Below are 23,989 nucleotides of genomic sequence, written 5' to 3' on the forward strand. Positions count from 1 at the left end.
AAATCTACATAATTTTTTAGATATTTGCACACTACAAAATATATATACACTTTGTTGATGTGTGTATATTATCATTTATCCGTAACAATACTATAGTGTTTTGCAAGTTCACGACCACTGATTGTGAGGTCAGAGATTCGATATCGGTCATACATCTTCCGTTAACAGTATCAGAGGAAATGAAAGTTATTGATATTACATATCAATATATTTTCAAGGTTATTTGTTATTATCTATACTAATACTAGCGGTCCGCCCCGGCTTCGCCCGTGGTACATATTTACGTTTTCTCTACATAAGAACCATCCTCGTACTTCAAGGAATATAATAAAAAAAGAATTATCGAAATCGGTTCAGCCGTTCTCAAGTTATGCGCTTACCAACACATTTTGGGATTCATTTTTATATTATAGATTACTAGCTTTCCGCCTGCGGCTTCGCCCGCGTTTTCAAAGAAAAACCCGCATAGTTCCCGTTCCCGTGGGATTTCCGGGATAAAACCTAGCCTATGTTACTCGTGGATAATGTAGCTTTCGAATGGTGAAAGAATTTTTAAAATCGGTCCAGTAGTTTATGAGCCTATTCATTACAATCAAACAAACAAAGTTTTTCTCTTTATAATATTAGTGTAGATAAAGTTGTTTATATTTGTTTGAAAGTGCTAATCTCAGGAACTACTGATCCGATTTGGAAAATTCTTTCGGTGTTAGATAGCCCATTTATCGAGGAAGGCTATATTTAATATTACCTATATCATTACGCTAAGACCAACAGGAGCGGAGCCACGCGGGTGAAACCGCGAAGCGCAGCTAGTATTTAATAAATTGATTTTCATTTCTCTTTCTACAATATACTACCTAATATTGTAGAAAGAGTAAATCTTAAAATTATAAAACTTTTTCTCGTTTTAAAAATGGTATACCCTTGTAGACCACGCGATCTCACACGTCACTTTTAGATACGCGACTACTAGGGTTAAATGTCTTAAGATATAGGTATAGGTATTTTTTATACCTATTAATTACGTATTAAATACCTATAAATCATATTTAGTACCCAAGAGTGAAAATATAATTTCACCACTAACCGAATAAAAACATAATACGTATATAATAAGATTTTAATCACAGTGTAGCTGACAAATAGGCACGGTTATTATCTTTTTTGTCGATAATCGAATATGGTATGATATCGATAACGGGCTACCATCGATAATTATTTTGCTAGGGTCGAGCCTGACATGTCAATGTCATCCTGTATTGGGATGAGTCAGTAGGGATGTATCGATTAATTTCAAGAATATCGATAAATTGGATTTGGGATTTTGTTATTTACCAACTTATTAAATTGGAATCAACAAATTAGTTTAGAATTTTTGAAGAAAATGAAATTTATTTAGCATTGCAGTAAAAAAGAAAAAAATTGTGATGAATTGGTTACGATACATTTTTATTTTTAACACAGTATATATGAATATTAGGTACATAAAAAATGTATTACCTTATACATAGAGAACTAAATCTTCCGCATAATATTTAGCTGGTGCTTATCTTCTTAAATTTTGGAAAAGTTAGTGCTACCAAAGTAGGTATCTACTTATTTAACACGACTTAATCGTGGTCTAGACCGCGAGGTAGGTAAGGTATTTTTTTCTATTTTTATTATTATTTATTATAAAAAGTTCTTAATACTTAATAATGACAATATATTAAACTTAATACTTTACTCATATGGTTTTATAATTTTCATAAATAATTATTGTTCTCTGTAAATTCAAGTCTATAAAACAATTATTGTAAATATTAGAGCAGACCTACTTGTAGATTGTTAATCAAATGCTTATCATAATGAAATCAGAAAGGTTTGAAGTTAACTGCTATTTTGTAATTTCTACTTTCAAATTATAAATGCAATACGAATTATTGTTGGCCCGCTTTGTGTTGCAATGTTGTATAAAACTAGCTTATGTTTCTGAAGACGAGATTCAGCGTTACGTCGGCGCATTTGACTCAAGATAGAATATAGGATCGGCCTAGGACTTGCGGGATTGTTTGTGGTATCGAATGCTATGATATCGAACTATCGGTGTGAATGCAGAAATTGTTATTCAAAATTCAATCTATTGCCAAAATCAATTTTGTGACTGTATGCGCACAGGAAATATTGTCTTTTTAATGAAAATTTTAACATTTTTTTTTATTTAAGACCCGTGTTGACTTAAAAGCCAAGGAACAAAGTTGGGGCAAATGTATTTTACATATTTTTTAAATAATGATTTTGCTCTAAAGCCCAGACGTATGTGATAAACTTTCATTGTCGCATAAACGCTGTATTTTGCTTCTCTTGATTCGAACCTAGGACGATTCGGTTCTACGCACTACGAAGTAAAATTAATAAAAACAAATGATTTATGCATAAAACAACACGATACACCTAATAAATTTCGCCTTGAATTAAAAGCAAATATTATTTACCGCTTCACTGGCCAATTCTATCGTAATACGGATGTTTTGTTTATTGTTCATTTATGCGTTTCGCGGGAATGATAGTTTAAAAACTGTTTAGATATTTATTTAAACGTTTACTAGCTGTATTATTAAAAGTATGTATTTATATGAGTAGCTTATGTGTTATTTTGCTATATTTTAAGCTACAGCACTGGCAAGTATCATTAAAATCCCTTCAGCAATTCTAGCGTGTAAGAATAACAAACATTATAATACAACTTTTCATCCTGACAAAATTTCAAGTGTAAGTAGAAAGTATTAGGTTAGTTATTACTCTATAATGTCAAAATGAATCGAAAAATGTGTTTGTAAGCGCATAACTCGGGAACGGCTGAACCGATTTCGTTCTTTATTTGTTTATAATACTCCTAGAAGTTCGAGGATGTTTCTTATGGAGATAAAACGTAAACATGTACCGCGGGCGAAGCCGGGGCGGACCGCTAGTAATTATTTATAGGCAGATATTTTTCAAAACTCTACTAGATATATTCGTATTATTATTTATATAACATTAGTCAGTCTAAAAGCATAAATTATGTTTTTATAGTGTCCGGTTGTGGTCTGTCGGATTACTAAATAGTTAATAGTCTGAGTGATCAAAATTGTATAATCATTAATGTAGTTTAGCAAAAAAAAGGCATACAAAAAATTGACAAAAAATTCCTGCGTTTTTTTTTTGCAAAGCTGTATTAATAATTAAATGTCTAGTTTATATAGTGAGTCTAGATTATTTTGTTACAAAATGGTGTAGTGTCAATGACCGTTAATGTTCATTTATTTTTTGTTTGAAAAACGTTTTGTAAATATTTTTACTAACATAATAAAGCTGAAGTGTTTGTTTGCTTGCTTAAATGCGCTGAACTCAGGAACCACGGGTCTGATTTGAAAATTTATTTTAGATAGTCCATTTATCGAGGAAGGCTATATATAATTATTCTAAGACCAATAGTAGCGAAGCAATGTGGATAAAACCGCGAATGGGGCACAGTTATCACTACATAGTATAAAACAAAGTCGCTTTCTCTGTCCCTATGTCCCTTTGTATGCTTAAATCTTTAACTACGCAACGGATTTGAATGCAGTTTTTTTAATAGATAGAGTAATTCAAGAGGAAGGTTTTAGTATATAATTTATTGGGTTTTAGACAAAGCGGGCGAAGCCGCGGGCGGTAAGCTAGTAACAGTATAAAGAAACAATGTTATGTTTGTTAAACTTGTGCTAATAACTTGTAAATTATGTGAGAAAAGAAAGTGCCTAAAACCTTAAATTAACAATTTAAATATCAGCAGTTTAAATAAAACCGATTCCAATTTTCATGTAAATAGATGTGGTATAAATCTATGAGTCAATAACTAGTTTTAAACATGGCAGTTACAAAAGTATTAAATTTCCACATATTTTATAGTTTAGATTTACAAGCCTTTCGAATGGATTCTACAATAATCTATTTATAGATTAATATGTAAATTATTGACACATGACTATCAACACTTTATAATTTTATTTAGATAACATTTTTTAAATTTCTTTTACATAATATATCTTATCTTATTACAGTTACACTCATATAAATAAGTCACATTAATAAATTAGATTTGAACAGCACACTATTTGAATTATAAATTGATCGAAAAAACAACATAAACAAGTATTTAATTTATTTAAAAACTTGTTAACTTATGAACCAAAAAATCTTCAAAATTGCATTCAACATTCCAAAACAGCTCGTACCAACTAATCGATATTTTTAAAAACATCGACATGTTACGCACATCACTAAAATAAGTGTATATTATGAAAAAATGTCGCCAGACCACTTTCAACGACGAAGGTCCACTCAAGGGCCTCGGAAACACTTGTTAATCATATAATTTAACCTACTTTTGATCTAAGGAAGAATGATATAATGTAATGTAGTTTTCTTTTAAGAGAATTACAGCATTCAACTCCGGGAAAACTTTGTGAGAATTGCCGTTTGCTTTGCTCTCAAACACGGTGTTTATCGATAAAATTAAGCACATCGATAGATCTGGGGCCTTAGACAAAGTAACAATTATAAAACGATAACGAAGTTAGAAAAGGCAAAAATGTATGGGATTGACATACGCCGCGTTAGATCACGTGGTCTATCTAATGTCAATCCCATACATTTTTCCTTTTCTAACTTCGTTATCGTTTTTCAATTGTTATTTTGTCTAAGGCCCCAGAAGGCTTCTTATCAAAGCAATTTATTATATTTTTATGATTTTAAAAGGTATTTATGGTTTTAAAACCTATCCTATGTGTTAATCCAAGTTACTCTATATATATGTGTGCTAAATTTCAATGTAATCGGTTTAGTAGTACATACACATACACATACATGCATCTTCACAAACTTTCGTATTTATAATATTAGTAGGAGTACAATAGGATAGGATAGGAAGGATGTAGAAATGAATGAAACACACGAACTATAGATTAAAAGAACATGATTTTGCACGGCACAACTAGTCTATAATATTTTTGCCTGCACAAGTATTGCAACATTGGTTTAATTAACGAACCAATTAGAATGAGGTCGCAGTTCCGGTTTGAATCAATGACATTTACTGACGCATCTTCAAGTTAGGTTTTTTCCACAAGGCGACTTAGATTTCTAGATATTATTCCTTTGTTGGGGTAGATTACTTCCGGATAAAAATTCTGACGCACAGGTTTTACCATGTATTTAAAGTAATTAAGTGAAGTCACGTGTCAAATGGGGTATAGGGCAGAGGCATTATGCCTACACTAGCTGTGCTAGGCAGTTTTTGCAGTTCGCTCCTGTTGGTCTTAGCGAGATAATACATAGCCTTATAGCCTTCTTCGATAAATGGGCTATCTAACACCGAAATAATTTTTCAAATCGGGCCAGTAGTCCCTGCGAGATTAGCGCGTTTAAACAAACAAACAAACTCTTCAGCTTTATAATATTAGTATATATCTGTTTCACTGATCGATTTTCTTTCGGGACAAGTAGGTGATAAGCCTTCTGTATCCTGCCAGACCGAGACATTTTTTTCCTGCAGGAAAGAGATGGCGCTAGACGACCTATATAGCTCTGTCATTCTTCCGCACTGGATATAAAACTGCTATAAGACATCATGGTGTCACACAGCATGTGTCAAGTGCCTTGGTCGTGAGGTTTTTCCATACAGAAAGATAATAATATAGGGTTGATTCCTGTTAAAGATATTCTTATGACGTACTTGGTCAGGTTTTTTCCATAAAGTGACTTCTGGCTGGGTTTATTGTTTTTAATATGGGGTAAGATTTCGTAAGAATTTGTGGTTTGTTTGTTTTCTAGTAGTTGTAATATTCCACCACGACCGCATAATTTTAATATTCTGATACTCTTAATGTAGTTGATTTTTTTTTATTTGTTTTTTAAATGTATAAATATTTAATGCTTAATTGATTTGCAATATTTTTATCATATTATGCTTCCTAGCCTTATACAAGTTAAATTTTTGTATACATTTTTTTTAATCGAGCAGAGGAATCTCTCTAGTAGGAAGATATTTTTTTTTCTCGAAATTGTAATAGATATATTATCGCAAACTGGTCTACAATTTCATATATAAAGTTTTAATGTTATTGAAGAAACAGAAGCTTCTAAGAAAATTTGAGTCAATTATTAATCGGCAAAATGGACTTAAAATTATGAAGCACGATTGTCATCATCGATTTTTCTTTAATATAAATGCAGATATAACCAATTTAAGTTAATTTATATCGAATCCATCTTTCAGATACAGTTTATATATAACGGAGATTCAAACTTATTGTTACCTAAATAAATGACAATTAATGAAATGAAGTAGACGGTTGCAGGCACTTTGCCCCACCGCTCTCTATTGCTTGTGCCCCATATTGTAATAAATAAACTCACCATGATTCAACTTGCCCTGTTGCGATATAAGCATGCTCAGTGGCACAGTCTTCTCGTCACCGGATATCCGTGGGTTCAAACCGAATAGACGGTTGCGGGCACTTTGCCCCACCGCTCTATATTGCTTGTGCCCCATACTGTCGGCTGATGCACATTCGGGACCTGGAATAATGAATAAATCATTATTTAAATATACATGTTTATTTTAACATTGGATTGAGGTTCAGAAGACGAAGGATGAAAGAGCAAGAAAGAAAATTTATGAGACACTGCTTGTCAGACAGCTTTTCACCCGCGTTGTCAAAGGAAAACGCGCATCATTCCCGTTCCCATGGGATTTTCGGGATAAAAACTATCCTATGTGTTAATCCAAGATACCCTCTATGTGTCAATTTGTGTGAAGGATAAACAAACAAACATAGTTTTGTTTCCAAATGAAATCGAATCCACTACCTGCACAGTTTTTACCTTACCACTGAACCATGGAATGTCACATTGTAGTCCACGATTCAATTATAATAATTACTCAGCAATTGATGTTGCATAAACACATTCATAATTTTATTGTGGTTGTGAACAAAGGTCGTTTTAAATTTATTTATATCAGTTTATGCGATTTTTGTTAACGTGAAATGGAACAGCTTTTTATGTTATTAAAAAGTGTTTATGTTTGTTTTATACATTATCGAAATAATATCCTTCTAATATTATAAATGCGACAGTTTGTGAAGATGGATGGATGGATGTTTGTTACTTTTTCACGCAAATACTACTGAACCGATTGCAATGAAATTTGGTATGTAGGTACTAGGTAGCTGGTATCCCACTGGAACTGGAACTATGCGATTTTTTCTTAGAAAACGCGGGCGACACCGCGGGAGGAGCTAGTTTTCACCGATGATGTTGCATAGTAGGTACGGTACACCAAGTTGAAATTTCAGTTTCACAATGCGATAAAATTTATTAAATTCTGTTCAACCATAATAGCTTTCAGACGAAACTTACATGCATGCTCATAATCAAAATATTACTACGTGACTTCGAGCATTGAAAACGGCCTTAAACCGCATTTAATTACCGTTAAGTAAACAGATATATTTCAAAATAAAATGTGTACCAAATATCTATTAATTTATTCATATAATCAGATTTTATCTGCACAAGGCCAGACCTTACATAATATAATAATATTATATAATAGTTTCGATTAAAAATGGTATTAGTAGGACAACCTCTAAGTCTCTCTAGTATAGTGATTAGTAGGTTATGATCGACTCTTGGTATTTAGAACAAAAATATTTAGAAAAAGATGATTAGGGGAAGCTATTAGTATTTTTGAAGTGAAACTTCTTTATCGGGGTTGGAAAAAAATTTAGTGTAACATTTTTTCGTTACGCGTGACATTTTTCCGTTACGCGCCATCTTTTTCTTATACCTACCACGCGTGATTCGACGTATTTCTGTAAAGTTGCATACAGTAAATTATTTTATAAAGAAGTTACACTTATTACGTGTGTACACTAGTACACGCATACATTTTTTTATACAATAAACACTTTTACTTCCATAATATGTCTGACGTATAAAATAATTTTATAAGTCAAAAAAGTTTTAACTTTCATCCCCTATTTCAATCATTTGGGGGTTAAATTAAAAAAATTGGTATTTATTTTAATTGTTGTCAAAGATATACCTTTATTTCGCACTATACCGAAAATACATTAAAGAAAAAATAAAACAGGTTTTTATCCAAAGCTTAGGTACTCGTGAAAGCATTCTTAAGACTTTCGCATTTATTATGTTACGGTCCGCCCCGGCTTCGCCCGTGGTACATGTTTACGTATTCTCTCCATAAGAACCATCCTCGTACTTCAAGAAATAAAAAAAAGAATTAACGAAATCGGTTCAGCCATTCTCGAGTTTCGGAGTTTTGCGCGTACCAACACATTTTGCGATTTTTATTTTGATATTATAGATTATTATGGATACTTATAACGTCAAACTCAAACTTAAACAAAAAATAATATAATTCAGGGTACATTGGTCCTTGCTGACGCAACGTGGAGGTCAAAATATCGATACAAATATATTATATGACAGTGGAATAATACGGAAACGGCAATAATTTGCAAGTGTCATTGACTTTTAACCGACTTTAAAATATATTTCAAATTGTTGCGTGGTTTCATACGCAAAACCAAGATTCCATAGCTCATTGGTTATTCTGATATAAAACTTATATTACTCGAAAGTTTCATTTAAATTAGTTCCAGTACCTTTTTAATTTAATTGTTTAATTGTTTTAGTCAAAGATATACCTTTATTTCGCACTATACCGAAAATACATTAAAGAAAAAATAAAACAGGGTTTTATCCAAATCTTTCGTGAAAGCATTCTTGACTTTCGCATTTATTATATTACTAGCTGTCCGCCCCGGCTTCGCCCGTGGTACATGTTTACGTTTTCTCTACATAAGAACCATCCTCGTACTTCAAGGAATATAATAAAAAAAGAATTATCGAAATCGGTTCAGCCGTTCTCGAGTTATGCGCTTACCAACACATTTTGCGATTCATTTTTATATATAAGAAGATTAGTAATTTAGCAGAATAGCATTAGTAAGATAAAGTCCCATGTCCCCTTGTGGGGAATGAGGCAGATTCATCATATATTTGTTTCACTGATAGTTTTTTTACGGACAAGGTGTGGTTAGTTTCAGACTAATTTAGCAGATTGCACTAAAGAATTCGATTTCGTATAGGTTCTAAGTTAAGTCGTTTTATATTTTATCTAAAAAGTGATTGTAATAGGTATCTACTTAATAGGAAGGGCTACACGGGGGTTCGATCTAAAATGCTTAAAAGTAATATTATATTATACATTTTAAATGATAATCTATACTAATATTATAAAGCTGAAGAGTTTGTTTGTTTGAATACGCTAATCTCAGGAACTACCGGTCCGATTTGAAAAATTCTTTCAGTGTTAGATAGCCCATTAATCGAGGAAGGCTATCCTATATATCATTACAGGAGCGGTCCTGTTGGTCTTAGCGTGATGATATATAGCCACGCGGGTGAAACCGCAAAGCGCAGCTAGTATTATATACATTTTTTTCCTTTCTTTCAGTTATGAGCAAAATGCTCACATTATACTTCTTTGAATGTAATATTCATATTAAAAATAACGTAGAGTCGGACTTCCTTTACATAAAAATATTTATGAAGCAATTTCCTTTACCTTTCCGACAATCTGTCGACAAAATTCAATGTAATATTAATTATTTTTAATACTCATTTACTAAGATAAATTATTACACTTACGAATTGCGAATGTAATCCTAATCCTAATCCTAATACTATTATAAAGGCGAAAATTTGTATGTATGGATGTTTGTTACTCTTTCACGCAAATACTACTGAACCGATTACAATGAAATTAAGCACACATATAGAGGGTAACTTGGATTAACACATAGGATAGGTTTTATCCCGGAAATCCCACGGGAACGGGTTTTTCTTTGAAAACGCGGGCGAAGCCGCGGGTGGAAAGCTAGTATTTTATAACTTTACATGAGTACTAGCTTTCCGCCCGCGACTTCGCCCGCGTTTTCAAAGAAAAACCCGCATAGTTCCCGTTCCCGTGGGATTTTCGAGATAAAACCTATCCTATGTCCAAGTTACCCTCTATATATGTGCTAAATTTCATTGTAATCGGTGCTGTAGTATTTGCGTGAAAGAGTAACAAACACACACACACACCTTCGCATTTATAATATTATAGTAGGATAGGATAGGATAGGATAGGATTGGACGCCCTTTTAACACTACTTGTCTCTTTATTTGTTTTTTAGTGATTTTATTCGCGTTAAATTTAGTATAACTTTAATTCTGGACAAATATGATCGCCATAAAACTGTTTATATTTCATATTCAATATTTTTAGGAATAATAATTAATGTAGTTCAGAAAAAAGAATTGAAAACACGCTTTAAACTCATGAAATTATTGTTTTTTCATCGATCCTTCATAAGGAGTTTGAATTAAATCTTTCCGTTTAAAGTGCATCAAAATCGATGCAGTTTACATAGAAATAGACAAACATACAGGTGAAGCGTGATATAAAGATACACGAACGAAGTCACATGCCACAGCTAGTATATCTGGTAAAAGAGGAAAGTCAGTGAACGTATAATATTTATTCACTAGAAACTGGTTGTGCGCAACATTTGCGCACCGGCACACAACTCGGTCAAGGGTGGTGTGTACTTATTTCTTTCATCTTTATACCAATATGTGACAATCATAGAAAAACATGTAAATTATTTATTTATAGATGTAAGTATGTTAGTAAAAATTACAAAAAATCATTGTATAAAAAATGCCCAAAATTGTAATCGACTCTACAAAACAGTGGATTCAATTTTGTACATTTTGATAATTATTACGAAAAGCGGTCTAGTGTGTTGAAATTCTTCTTTATTGGTTTAATAGGTTTCCGCCCGCGGCTTCGCCCGCGCAGTCAAAGAAAAACCCGCATAGTTCCCGTTCCCGTGGGATTTCCGGGATTGCGTCATTTTCCCGGGATAAAAAGTAGAATATGTCCTTTCTCGGGTATCAAAATAATTATATCCATACCAAATTTCATGAAAATTGGTTCAGTATAATATTAAGTATGGATGTGACAAAGGAAAACTTGGAAATTACAAGATTATGTCAAGAAAAGAGAGAAATTTCTCGACGCACTGAACTACATAGTAAAGTTGAATATTCGACTCTGAAAAACAGTGAATTGAATATATTTTATTCTTTTAAAATCTTCATCATCATCTTCGTGATCATAGAAACAAACTGAAATTATTAACTCTATCAATTATTAGATGATTTCACCTATTGTATGTCCCACTTTAAACGGACAAAAATTCAAACTTTGTACACTTATCAAGGATCAATAATTTCATCTGATTATGGTTTTTTTACTATATTTTTCATTTCAGTTCAAACAATTATCACAAAGCGGTCAAGGACAGCGTTATGTACATATTTGTGATATCTTTCATCTGTAATATTTGATTAAATACAAATAAACATACATAAAATATTAAATGTCTAAGAAGTTATCCTATTTAAAAAAAATGTTTGTTAGCAAATATTGAAGTTTATACGATGCGTTACAATTTATTGAAAAACATATAACATGTCTAATATCAAATACCTAGCAGTCAATTTATCAAAGCTATACTAATATTATAAAGCTGAAGAGTTTGTTTGTTTGTTTGAACGCGCTAATCTCGAGAACTACTTGTCCGATTTGAAAAATTTTTTCGGTGTTAGATAGCTCATTTATCGAGGAAGGCTATAAGGCTATAATAAATCATCACGCTACGACCAACATTAGTGGAGCCACGGGGGTGAAACCGCGCGGAGCAGCTAGTTAATATTAATGTCTTAATGACTGAAGAAACCATTGATTAGTATTAGTAATTACCTACTAATAAGATTAGAAACTTGAAAATATGTTACTTATAAGTGTATGTAAGTACGAAGAATGTAATACTTGATTAAAATTCGTCACTTAAAGAAGTAAAAATAAAATTAAGCTATAATAATTGTAAGCATAAATTATTCGATCGAAAGCACGGATAGAAAATAATATCGTGATGCGATGATATTATACAGCATATAGGCTTCTTCGTCTTAGCGTGATGATATTATACAGCATATAGGCTTCTTCGTCTTAGCGTGATGATATTATACAGCATATAGGCTTCTTCGTCTTAGCGTGATGATATTATACAGCATATAGGCTTCTTCGTCTTAGCGTGATGATATTATACAGCATATAGGCTTCTTCGTCTTAGCGTGATGATATTATACAGCATATAGGCTTCTTCGTCTTAGCGTGATGATATTATACAGCATATAGGCTTCTTCGTCTTAGCGTGATGATATTATACAGCATATAGGCTTCTTCGTCTTAGCGTGATGATATTATACAGCATATAGGCTTCTTCGTCTTAGCGTGATGATATTATACAGCATATAGGCTTCTTCGTCTTAGCGTGATGATATTATACAGCATATAGGCTTCTTCGTCTTAGCGTGATGATATTATACAGCATATAGCCTTCTTCGATAAATGGGCTATCCAACACTGAAATAATTCTTAAAATCAGACTGAGATTAGCGCGTTCAAACAAACAAACAAACTCTTCAGCTTTATAATATTAGTATAGACGTATTATCAAAATTTCTCTACTTAATACTTTAGATATTAAACATTTAAGCTACTGTAAACATATACTAAACGCGTCAATCAAAAACGTTTCAAGTAAGGTCAAAAAAGTTCAAAACAGCTTTCTGAGATCTCAAAGCGAGCGTCATTGGGCAAAAAATGACATTAGCAAAGATAATTATTACATATTACTAACTCGGGTTTTAATTTTTGATTATGAATATATGAATATTAATTATTGTTTGCGTCTAAACTCTAACAATGTCAATTTAACCGACTTTTAAAAGGTCGTTTTGTTTTTGCTGTGTAACGAATTTTCAACGTGGTCTTGAAGAATGTTATGTAGTATGACTTCTAAATAACATTTATTGATATAAAAGAAATAAACAATGAGTAAGTTATAAGTTTTGACCGCCTCCTTGGTACAGTGGTTGACGCGTAAGCGTAGTGGTCCGGGGTTCGATTTCAGGTGAAGACGTAAAAAAAAATGTCTCGGTCTGGCAGGACACAGCAGGCTGATCACCTACTTGTCCCTAAAGAAAATCGATCAGTGAAACAGATGTATAATGCATCTGCCCCTTACCCCACTCGGGGACTTGAGACTTCACATATTGTAGTAAAATGCTAGCTTATCTTATCTTAATATATATAAATCTCGTGTCACAATGTTTGTCCACGATAGACTCCTAAACCACTTAACCGATTATAATAAAATTCGCACACCATGTGCAGTTCGATCCAACTTGAGAGATAGGATAGTTTAAACATGTAGGTACCACGGGCGAAGCCGGGGCGGACCACTAGTATTATATAGCTACAAAAAATGATTTTGTACCTATTTCACTCTCTTACTTCCAAAAAGCTAAATATAAATAGCTGATGATAACCGCAATCGTGGTTACCTTGAAATCGTAACCACAAATCGTGGATAACGGTTTATGGTTACGGAGGTTTATAAAATGGACAAACAAAAATGTTATTTCTATGAAAGGTACACAATTATCACGCGTCGGTCAAGCGTATCTTTCATTTTTGTAGCGTCAGCATAAACAATATTGTTCAAAAAATATATGTAAATATATAAATATTAATATAGTGTAATTTTTATAACTAATTTTAAAGACTTAAGTTTTCAGAGTTACCAAAAAATCTATTGATGTAAAATTACTATACAAGTACAACAAATTACAGAATTATAAATTAACAATTTCAGAATCACAATTGAGACGCAAGTAACACTATGGTTTAAATACATAAACAATTAAAAAAAATATTTGAAACACTATTCTTCGGTCACAACCATAGAAATGAACAATAAAATTGTTTTATTTTTGAAACTTTCAATGCAATTCCAAAGCTTTGCTAAGTTATTTAAGAAAAAAACTTTCAAAGTTTTTATACATGAAAAATTACCTGCATAACTTCATAGTATAAAACAAAGATACTTTCTCTGTTTTATATCCATAATCCCTTTGTATTATTAAATATTTAAAACTACGCAACGGATTTTGATACGGTTTTTTTAATAGATAGAGTGATTCAAGAGGAAGGTTTTAGTATATAATTCATTAGGAGACAAAGCGGGCGAAGCCGCGAGCAGAAAGCTAGTACGTTATAATTTCGTTTCTCTCATACAATATAATCAAGTGTAAGCTTGTTTCTTTTTGTGTTCATGACAATACACATTATAGACTACAGTACATTGACCTCACGTTAGCAATTACCTAGGTAGCAATTTTGGTGTGGCGTGATTTTTCTTATAATACACAGCACATTTCATTCAATCGAATATTTCGTAATCATGTAGGTATGATATTTAAGAAGTTTGTTAATATATTAGGTATATAGAAGAGAGAAAAATTGTATTCATTGTTCATAGTTATTTTTTACTAGCTGCACCCCGCGGTTTCACCCGCGTGGCTCCGCTCCTGTTGGTCTTAGCGTGATGATATGTAAGCCTATTGCCTTTCTCAATAAATGGGCTATCTAACACTGAAATAATTTTTCAAATCGGAACAGTAGTTGCTGAGATAAGTGCGTTTAAACAAACATACAAACTATTCAGCTTTATAATATTAAGTATAGATATTATCATTGTTAATTAGTTTTCTATGGATATTATAGATTTATTTTTTCCTTAAATTACGTACCTACATGGACACTACGATATTATGTAGAAAAAAATGTTGTGTGGTTTTATGAAACCACGGTAAAAGTGAAACTGTTCGAACGGTTCCGAACACTGCTTTGTGTAGCGCATGTCGCGTGACGGTCGGCTGCCGAGTAGGTATACCTACTCGGCAGCCGCGATACACGCGACATGCGCTACACAGACCAAAAAGTTTGAGACGATGTAATAAAAGTTTCACTTTAATAAATGCAATTTAAATAATTTCTTGAATTAATTTATCAAAAACTTTTTTGCAGACGGTACAGCCGAAACAGAAAAAGCGCCGTTGCATCGGCCTAGTTATCTCACTTGCTAGAAAGTTTTAACTAGTGAAACAGTGTGAAGGTATTTCGTTAGTATGTTTGGGATAACCTATGGAACTAGTAAACAGATTAGAAAAGTATTAATTCTTCTATAAATGTAGTTTCGAACTCGATATCGTAAGAATATTACCTATATTGTGTATCTAATACTAATATTATAAAGTTGATGAGTTTGTTTGTTTGTTTGAACGCACTAATCTCAAGAACTACTAGTCCAATTTTAAAAATTATTTCGGTGTTAGATAGCCCATTTATCGAGGAAGGCTATAGGCTTTATGTTATCACGTAAGACCAACAGAAGTGGAGCCACGCGGGTGACACCGCGGAGCGCAGCTAGTATTATATACAGTAGAATATATAACCTTTCAGAATATTGATTAGAAAAAAGTAAATTTATAATAGTAATGTATCTATGCATTAGTGTCTAATCAATGAGTAAAGTGTAAATACGTGTAAATCAAAAGCTGTTTTTAGGTCAAGGCCATTGATTTCAACAACTTTCAGTTTTAGGTACATAGTACATATACTCGTGCTCGTGCCCCGTGGTTTTACTTGCGGACAAATTCACGAGAGAAAAAATTCACCCCCTGATTTAACACATTAAAATATATTAGTTGGAGAATAATGTTAAGTACATATTTATATTATTCTAAACACAATATATAATTTACGAGATACAACTTCTATTTCCCAAGTTATATATTACAGTCTAGACTCTAGAGTCTGTCTTAGCCCTACCCTGCTCAAAAGTCCAACGCTCTAATCTCAGGAACTACTGCTATAAATTGAACAATTATATTTTGTTGAATAGTCTATTTATCGAAGAAGCTATAGGCTATATTATTAACATCACGCTACGACCAATAGGAGCGGGCAGTAATGGAAAATGTTCCAAAATATTCCATTTGAGAAAAAACAGAATAGCAATATTTTAATTATGAGAAAAGAATGATATTATGTATATCAAAGTTATGTTTTGATCCAATAAAATTATGCTCGTAAACATTTCAAGAATAGCTTATTCCTGTATTGAAAATATTATTTACGACGTTTCAAACTTGTTTTATAAGCTGCTAAAGACGCATCAAATTTTCTTCGGTCTATCACAGATACTACTATTACTATACTAGCACAGTATTACAATATATTGTAATACTGTGATACTAGTAATTCTACTTCACTACATAGAATAAAACAAAGTCGCTTTCTCTGTCCCTATGTCCCTATGTATGCTTAAAATCTTAAAAACTACGCAACGGATTTTGATGCGGTTTTTTAATACATAGAGTGATTCAAGAGGAAGGTTTTAGTATATAATTGATTAGGTTTATACAAAGCGGGCGAAGCCGCGAGCTTAAATCTAGTAATAACTAAAAAATACACAAATTTGTCGAGCCGTTCTTCAGTTTTAAAATTTGACGAATTATTTTAACACGTTTTTATTAGCTTCATCTGTAGGTATGTTTGTTTGTAATCGATTCTTTTCATTTCAAAAGAGGAATTATCCATACTCTAAAGTTTAGAGTATGGCGCCATACTCTAAACTTTAGAGTATATAATTTCTTTGGAGTCTAAAGCATTGAACAGATCAGGTCGTCCCAACGTCTATTTAGCAACTCGTGAGAAACCTTACACAACCGTTATATAATATTACCCAGTGACATACACGTATTTCCTTATCACCATTGCGTTACTTGTTAGACTGCCTGTATTTGTATGTCTTAATTCTTTAAATTGTATGGAAATCACTTGTGAAGAGTATCTAAACTATATATGAATTCTATACTAATAGTATAAAGCTGAAGAGTTTGTTTGTTTGAACGCGCTCATCTCAGGAACTACTGGTCCGATTTGAAAAATTATTTCGGTGTTAGATAGCCCATTTATCGAGGAAGGCTATAGGCTATATATCATTACGCTAAGAGGCAAGAGCGGAGCCACGCGGGTGAAACCGCGAAGCGAAACTAGTAATTAATATAGGTAGTTAAGAGCGTGTGTGCCGAGCACACGTGTCAGACGCGAAACTTCTTTGGCAAGGTTCAAAGATACTAAAATCATCACTTTACTCCATGACGTGATGGTATTGGCATGACCTTGAAATTTACTCTCAACGCGCCTAAAGAAGTTTCACTTCAAAAACTTTTAAAAGGACCCCCTACTCATGAAATTATTGTATTGTCACCGATCCTAGTTTGCACAAAGTTTGAATTAAATCTGTCCGTTAAAAGTCAAAATCGTGTCTAAAGCAGGCAGTTACAAACATACAGGTGAAGCTAATAAAAGAGTGTTAATAATAAAATTTTCTTTGAAAGCAAAATATTACTGGCATTGAAAAGCTTTCTGTTCAGAAAGTCCTTTAAATATAAGGCCATAGGGTCACTTAATAAAAATTATCTTAATCAATTTAATTATTATAAAATATAAAGTATAAACTAATATGTCTTATTTAATATTTATGTATTAACTAGTTTTTCGCGTAGTCAAATGATAACCCGCATACTTCCCATTCCCGTTGGATTTTCACTTATAATACCACAAGAGCTTCAAAATTATCGGGTATTTTCCGATAGGTTCGTTGCAAACAAATGAAGGAGTCAAGTTTTTAGTCAAGGTTAAAAAAATCACGAGCGCGAAGCGCGAGTGATTTTTCCTGAAAAACTTGACGACTTTATTTGTTTGCAGGGAACCTTGAGGGAAATGCCAGATAATTTTGAAGCTCGTGTGGTATTCGGGGGATTATTTTTCCGTCCCAAATGTCGGCCAATAATTTCACAATTGAATTCAACCTGTCAGTTTGACGTCAACGACCAGAGAAAATTTTCAAAAAATTATCAGTATAATACCATGTAGGTTGTACCACGTGACGTCGAATGGTGCAATTCTATTGGTCGATATTTGGGTCGGAAAAATAATCAGCATAAAACTATGCTGTGTTAATCCAAGCTACCCTCTTTAATATGTGTGCAAAATTTTATTGTAATCGGTTCAGTAGTATTTGCGTGAAAGAGTAACAAACATACATACATCCATCCTCACAAACTTTCGCATTTATAATATTAGAAGGATGTACCATGGGTGAAGCCGGGGCGGACCGCTAGTCATATAACATATTATATTATATGTGTAGTATCGTGTCCCTTGTGGGGTAAGGGGCAGATGCAATATTCGTACATCTGATTCACTGATCGATTTTCTTTACGGACAAGTAGGTGACAATCCTTATGTGTCTTGTCAAGCTGATTTTTTGCTTTACTTAACCGGGAATCGAATCTACGACCTTTATACGTTCACGCGTTAACCACTGGATAGAGACCAATTTTGGTATACCTACCTTATTTATTATTTAGTAGATAAATGAACTTATCACAGCTTTGTCGGTATTTACCTGGAAAAATAAATATTATGATTAATAATTATAAAATCAACAACAGTAAAAATTACTGTAGTAGTTTAGGTAAAAAATGTTCGAGGTTTATCGTCGTCTTATAAAATGCATTTTAAAATTATCTCCAAGTCTTTGTATTTAATTCTAATGCTAAGAAGCATAAGCAATGTGTGTTAAAAATTAGAAAACATTGAAGAACTTTAAAATACAAAGTAATTGACTTTTTAAAATTCAGATAATATTCCTTTTATGACATTCACTTAAGTTTTACGATCATACACAAAAACTGTTCGATCAGTTTTCTAAATCGATTAAAAAACTGGATCTTGTTTAAATAAAGCTCCATATTATTTATTTTATTTTTATTTTATCCCGGGTCATTCCGGGCAAATGCAGTACAAGTGTTTCTCACTATCTATACTAATATTATAAAGAAGAAAAGTTTGTATGTATGTATGTATGTATGGTTTTCACGCATAAACTACTGGACCGATTTTGATGAAATTTGGCACAGATAATCTTTAGACCCTGAGAAAGAACATAGGCTACTTTTATTGCGAAATATGTACCACGGGTGAAGCCGGGGCGGACCGCTAGTAGTATAAAAAGCTACGGGCGTCTAGCTATATCTCCTGCGCAGTTGGAAACATCTCGATTAAACTTAGACGCTGTAGATTCAGTAAAACCGGCTACTCACTTACCTGCAGCAGGGGCAATATTGAAATTGGATCCTAAATAATTGTCTCCTTAATTGTGATGTGTATAGGCAAGCAGGGGCAATTTAGAGAACAACTGAAATTGCTCCGACCGCCGTGCAACCGAGATTGTACCAATATTGCCCCTGCGGCAGGTACGTGAGTAGCCGGATTTAGGAGAATTATTATTAGTCATTATATAACAGACATATTAACTATTTTATATGTATATTGTGGTTACAGCTTGTTTACAATATTATAAATTTTCGAGGAATTGTCAAGGTGTTTATAATTCAATATTAATGACAGAAAAAAAACCCAGTGCAAGGTTGTATGAAAAATAAGAATGACTAATTTGTACAAGCTGTGTTTTCTGGGTTTCTTTGATTAATTAATTAAGTCGCTAGATAAATAAGCATACTTCGTAAATCCTTACTTTAATCACATTACTTAAGTGTGTCTATGCTTAAAATAATTGCACATTTTTTGATAATATTTTCACCAATGGATAGAGTCATTTTCGATGAAGGTTTAAATATAAAATATGTAAAAATTTTAACAAAAATATTATAAAGCTAGTGTTTATTGAGATTAACCTATCGGCTTCAGCTAAATTCCACTTATATTGTTTACGTAGTTTCGCATTTATTTTGATAAATACAGTAACAATTAAGTATTATTACTTATTAGTAAATCGTGATAGTAGGTTACTAATTATTCAAAGTATGATGTAAATTGTACACAGCATCACGTGTGAACGGCTGAACCGATTTCGAAAATTCTTTTTTTATTATATTCCTTGAAGTACGAGGATGGTTCTTATGTAGAGAAAACGTAAATATGTACCACGGGCGAAGCCGGGGCGGACCGCTAGTTATTTATAATGTTTTGTATTCAATTGAGAAACGATTCTTTAATTGGAATGATTAATTTTTAAACTAATTAAATTCTATACTAAAAGATGTAAAACAGAAATAAATTAAGTCATAATAATATAAGTTATTTTTTACAAAACTAGACGAAAACCAAATTACTTTTACAAATGTTAATTTTCTATGAAAACCTCTCTATAAAAGTAAATATTATTTAACAATAAATAAAATACAGAAAAAAAAACCGGCCAAGTGCGAGTCGGGCTCGCGCACAAAGGGTTCCGTAGCAGCAAATATAATAAATTACAGTTAAATCAACCTATCTCAAAAACTATAAGAGATACTTTGATCAAACCAAAAATCGTTGAAAGAGTTAATTAGCATGCATCACCTCTATTTTTTTTAGAATTTTATACCCCGTAGTTATAAAAATAGAGGGGGGGGGACATACTTTTTACGACTTTGAGAGCTGATATCTCAAAAACCGTTCACTTTAAGAAAAATGTTTTTTAGAAAACTTTATATCATTTTAAAAGACCTTTCCATTGATACCCCACACGGGTATGTACATCGAAAAAAAAAATTTCATCCCTCAGTTACATGTATGGGGGGCCCCACCCCCAATTCTTTTTTTTACTATTTAGTGTCATATTTTTGTAGCGGTTCATACAACACATATTCCCATCAAATTTCATCACTGTAGTACTTATAGTTTCCGAGTAAATCGGCTGTGACAGACGGACAGACGGACAGACGGACAGACGGACATGACGAAACTATAAGGGTTCCGTTTTTGCCATTTTGGCTACGGAACCCTAAAAACATATCAAGTTCAAGTCTACCACGTTTTCAATAGAAATAAATAAAAATAATGTTATAACGAAATTTCCAGCTACATTAAAGCAATATTTAAATACGTTACGGAAAACAAAAGTGTTACGATTCTTGCATTTTCTGTTCCGGTCTGATACTTTTCTAGACTGACTTGTAAAAGGTTGCATTTTGATTTAATAATCCTGCTTATATTATATACTAATACTATATGTATTGTATACTTATAGTACTTACTAGCGGTCTGCCCCGGCTTCGCCCGTGGTACCTACATCATACATGTTTATGGTATCCTATCTCTCAAGTTGGATCGAACTGCACATGGTGTGCGAATTTTATTATAATCGGTTAAGTGGTTTAGGAGTCCATTGAGGACAAACATTGTGACACGAGATTTATATATATTAAGAAGATATTATGTAGGTAGGTACATATGCTAATGTATATTTTTTTAAATACCTATTGTTTAATGCTAAGAGCAATAGGTTTATTGCTCTTAGGTTTAATGTTTTTGTGCACGTCTTCGTATGAATGATTGGTCGCAAAAAGGTGTTTTGTATTGTATCTCGTAGTATCTTGATTAATAATAATCTATCTCTGTGTTAAATTTCATCAAAATCCAATGAGCCGTGATAATAATAATCGTCACAAATTTAGGAATTAACTATTGTAGTAGGAGTTGCATAGGAAGTACATAACCGAAGTATACAAGAATATTATATTCTACAATTATTTCCGAAAATGTCCCGATGTGATTTGGTTTCTTAAGTATAACCTAATAAACTAAATATTCAAATACACAGACAACGTCACATGCAAGCACTAGTTAACAATAATAATTAACTTGATATTGTAAAAACACATGTTTCTAAAAAGCAGGCGACCTAGGCCTTGCGAGGTAATTAGGTAACCTCAGTCATTCCATTTTATCGTAATAACGTAATTATGTGTATGTCATTAAATTTATAAATAAAACAAGTCAATAACTGCGTTAAAAACAACCGACTTCAAACTTGCACTTGCAACATTTACAAATACAGACAAAAATGCTCATAAAATAAAAACTACTGGGCTTATCCGAATAAAATTTTTATGGGACCAATTCGACACCATCCCGCATCGAACAAAAAAAGAATCACGTAAATCGGTTCAGAAACCACGGAGTAATCGGTGTACATACATAAAAAAAAAAACATACCGGCCGAATTGATAACCTCCTCCTTTTTTTGAAGTCGGTTAATAAAATGAATAAATGGATAAAATATATTTATTTAAATAAACACGTGCAAAACTTTGTACTTTTTACAGATAGTACGCGAATCAAATAAGAAAGGCACATTTGGCCCTACGAATGTTAAAAATGCGAAAGTAGCAGCACGATCTACCATTTTCTATATTATGCTGTGGTAGCAGTATGTATTGGTTTGTATGTGTCTCTTCTTCACGATGAAACCGCTGAACCGATTTGTATGTACGGTCTAATGGTTGAGACCTGAGTAAGAATATAGGATAAGTTTTATCCCGGAAATCAGACGGAAACGGGAAAAATGCGGGTTTTTCTTTTACTACGCGGGTGGAGCTGCGGGCAACAGCTAGTAGAAATATACTTCTAATGTACTAAAACTCATAATTAAAAAATTCTTTCGTCGAAAGAAGCTGTCTCTAAATCTGTTCGCAATAAACCGCAAAACTACTGCACCGATTTTCATCCTGTTTTCACCTAGGAATAGCTTGGTTCTCGGGGAAGCGTTAAGTATTAAAATTTGATAAGTTTAGGCTTAAGCGAAACCGCATACGGAAGCCAGTATCTAATTTATAATAAATCAAATAAAAGAAAATTGCACATAACTTCTCGATTCATTTTACAATCGTCGACATACTAAGTTATTAAATATAGGTATGAGGAAAAACCTATAGGTAATTACAATGTAACTAATTGACGCTATAATTATTTTATATATTGCCTGTTTTATACAAAAACTAGTACTAAGTAGTATAGAAGTAAAATAATTGTCTACCGTCACATTTCTATATGCGTCTGCATTTTTAAACGACGTTCTGGGGCAGTATTATGACCTCTTGTTTCCAGACAGTTTACGCCGTGAAACTGACTGGCAAATTCATATTACGATCGCAATAAACAGCCATGGTTTATTATGGTATTATGAACTTGCCAGTCAGTTCAATTCTGACAACTGTGTTCATTCAAAACTGACTGGAAATAAGAGATAATACGGCCCCTGAAACATTGTAATTCGTATCTTTCTTAAGAATTTAGGTTCTGAATAATTCTTCTAATATTTTCTAGGAATTGCAGTTATTTTAATTAAGTAAAATTTATATATAAATGGATAATCTTTTGAATGTTTATTTGAATAAAATACCTTTGAAAATATAGTATGGTCCTTAAAATTAGACATTGTAAGAATAGAACTATATAATATGAGATACCTTTGATATACTTATAAGGCTTTGTTATTTAAAATAAATAATTTAAAAGCTTGTTTTTTCATTGCAGTGAAGAGACAACCATCATACAAAGATGCACACTTAATAGAAAAAATACAAGGCATTGGTGAAGCTACCTGAGAATTGAAAAATAAAAATCAAAAGAGAGAGACCAGCTTGTAACAGCTAATTGAATTGGAATATTCCAATCATTCAATAAAAGGCATCGCAATATGTAAATGTTATTTATCTCTCTTGCATCACATACAGCAGGTAATAAGTTTTACGACATGTGACATCTGCCCGCACTTGGCCAGCGTGGTGGATTATGGCCCAACCACATAGGACGCCCGTGTCCCAGCAGTGGGAACATATTATATGGGCTGATGATGATGATGGAAAAATAAATATTATAGTATTTAGTCAATAATAAAATAAGATGTAACTAACCCTTAATACAAGTGAGCCAGCTTAATTTACATTCTAATAGTAAAACATTATTTCTGATAAATAATATTATATTATTGACAAGCGGTCCGCCCCGGCTTCCCCCGTGGTACATAATATTTACGTTTTCTCTACATAAGAACCATCCTCGTACTTCAAGGAA

The 23,989-nt window shown here is 32.7% G+C and overlaps 2 protein-coding genes across 3 annotated transcripts in view; one reads left to right on the forward strand and one right to left on the reverse strand.

The window, feature by feature from the left end:
• The window catches only part of LOC149475457 (uncharacterized), a 252,747-nt gene that overhangs the window by 121,767 nt on the left and 106,991 nt on the right, over nt 1–23,989 (forward strand). The gene's annotated exons all lie outside the window — the stretch shown is intronic.
• Nucleotides 1–23,989, reverse strand: part of dsb (scavenger receptor class B member debris buster) — a 101,440-nt gene that overhangs the window by 40,147 nt on the left and 37,304 nt on the right. The window contains exons 2-3 of one of the 2 annotated variants that reach the window (XM_089713385.1): nt 18,480–18,533; nt 6,421–6,582 (exon numbers count right to left, since the gene is read on the reverse strand). In XM_089713385.1, the coding sequence (XP_089569511.1) occupies nt 6,421–6,556 (136 nt within the window). In that variant the 5' untranslated portion in view covers nt 6,557–6,582; nt 18,480–18,533. The remainder of the gene's footprint in view (nt 1–6,420; nt 6,583–18,479; nt 18,534–23,989) is intronic. The other variant, XM_089713384.1, reaches the window with a different exon arrangement.

Source organism: Colias philodice, chromosome 30 (genome assembly GCF_061535455.1).
Source record: "Colias philodice isolate Cphi_HAF_F1 chromosome 30, ilColPhil1 Martin Lab GWU primary, whole genome shotgun sequence".
NCBI lineage: Eukaryota > Metazoa > Arthropoda > Insecta > Lepidoptera > Pieridae > Colias > Colias philodice.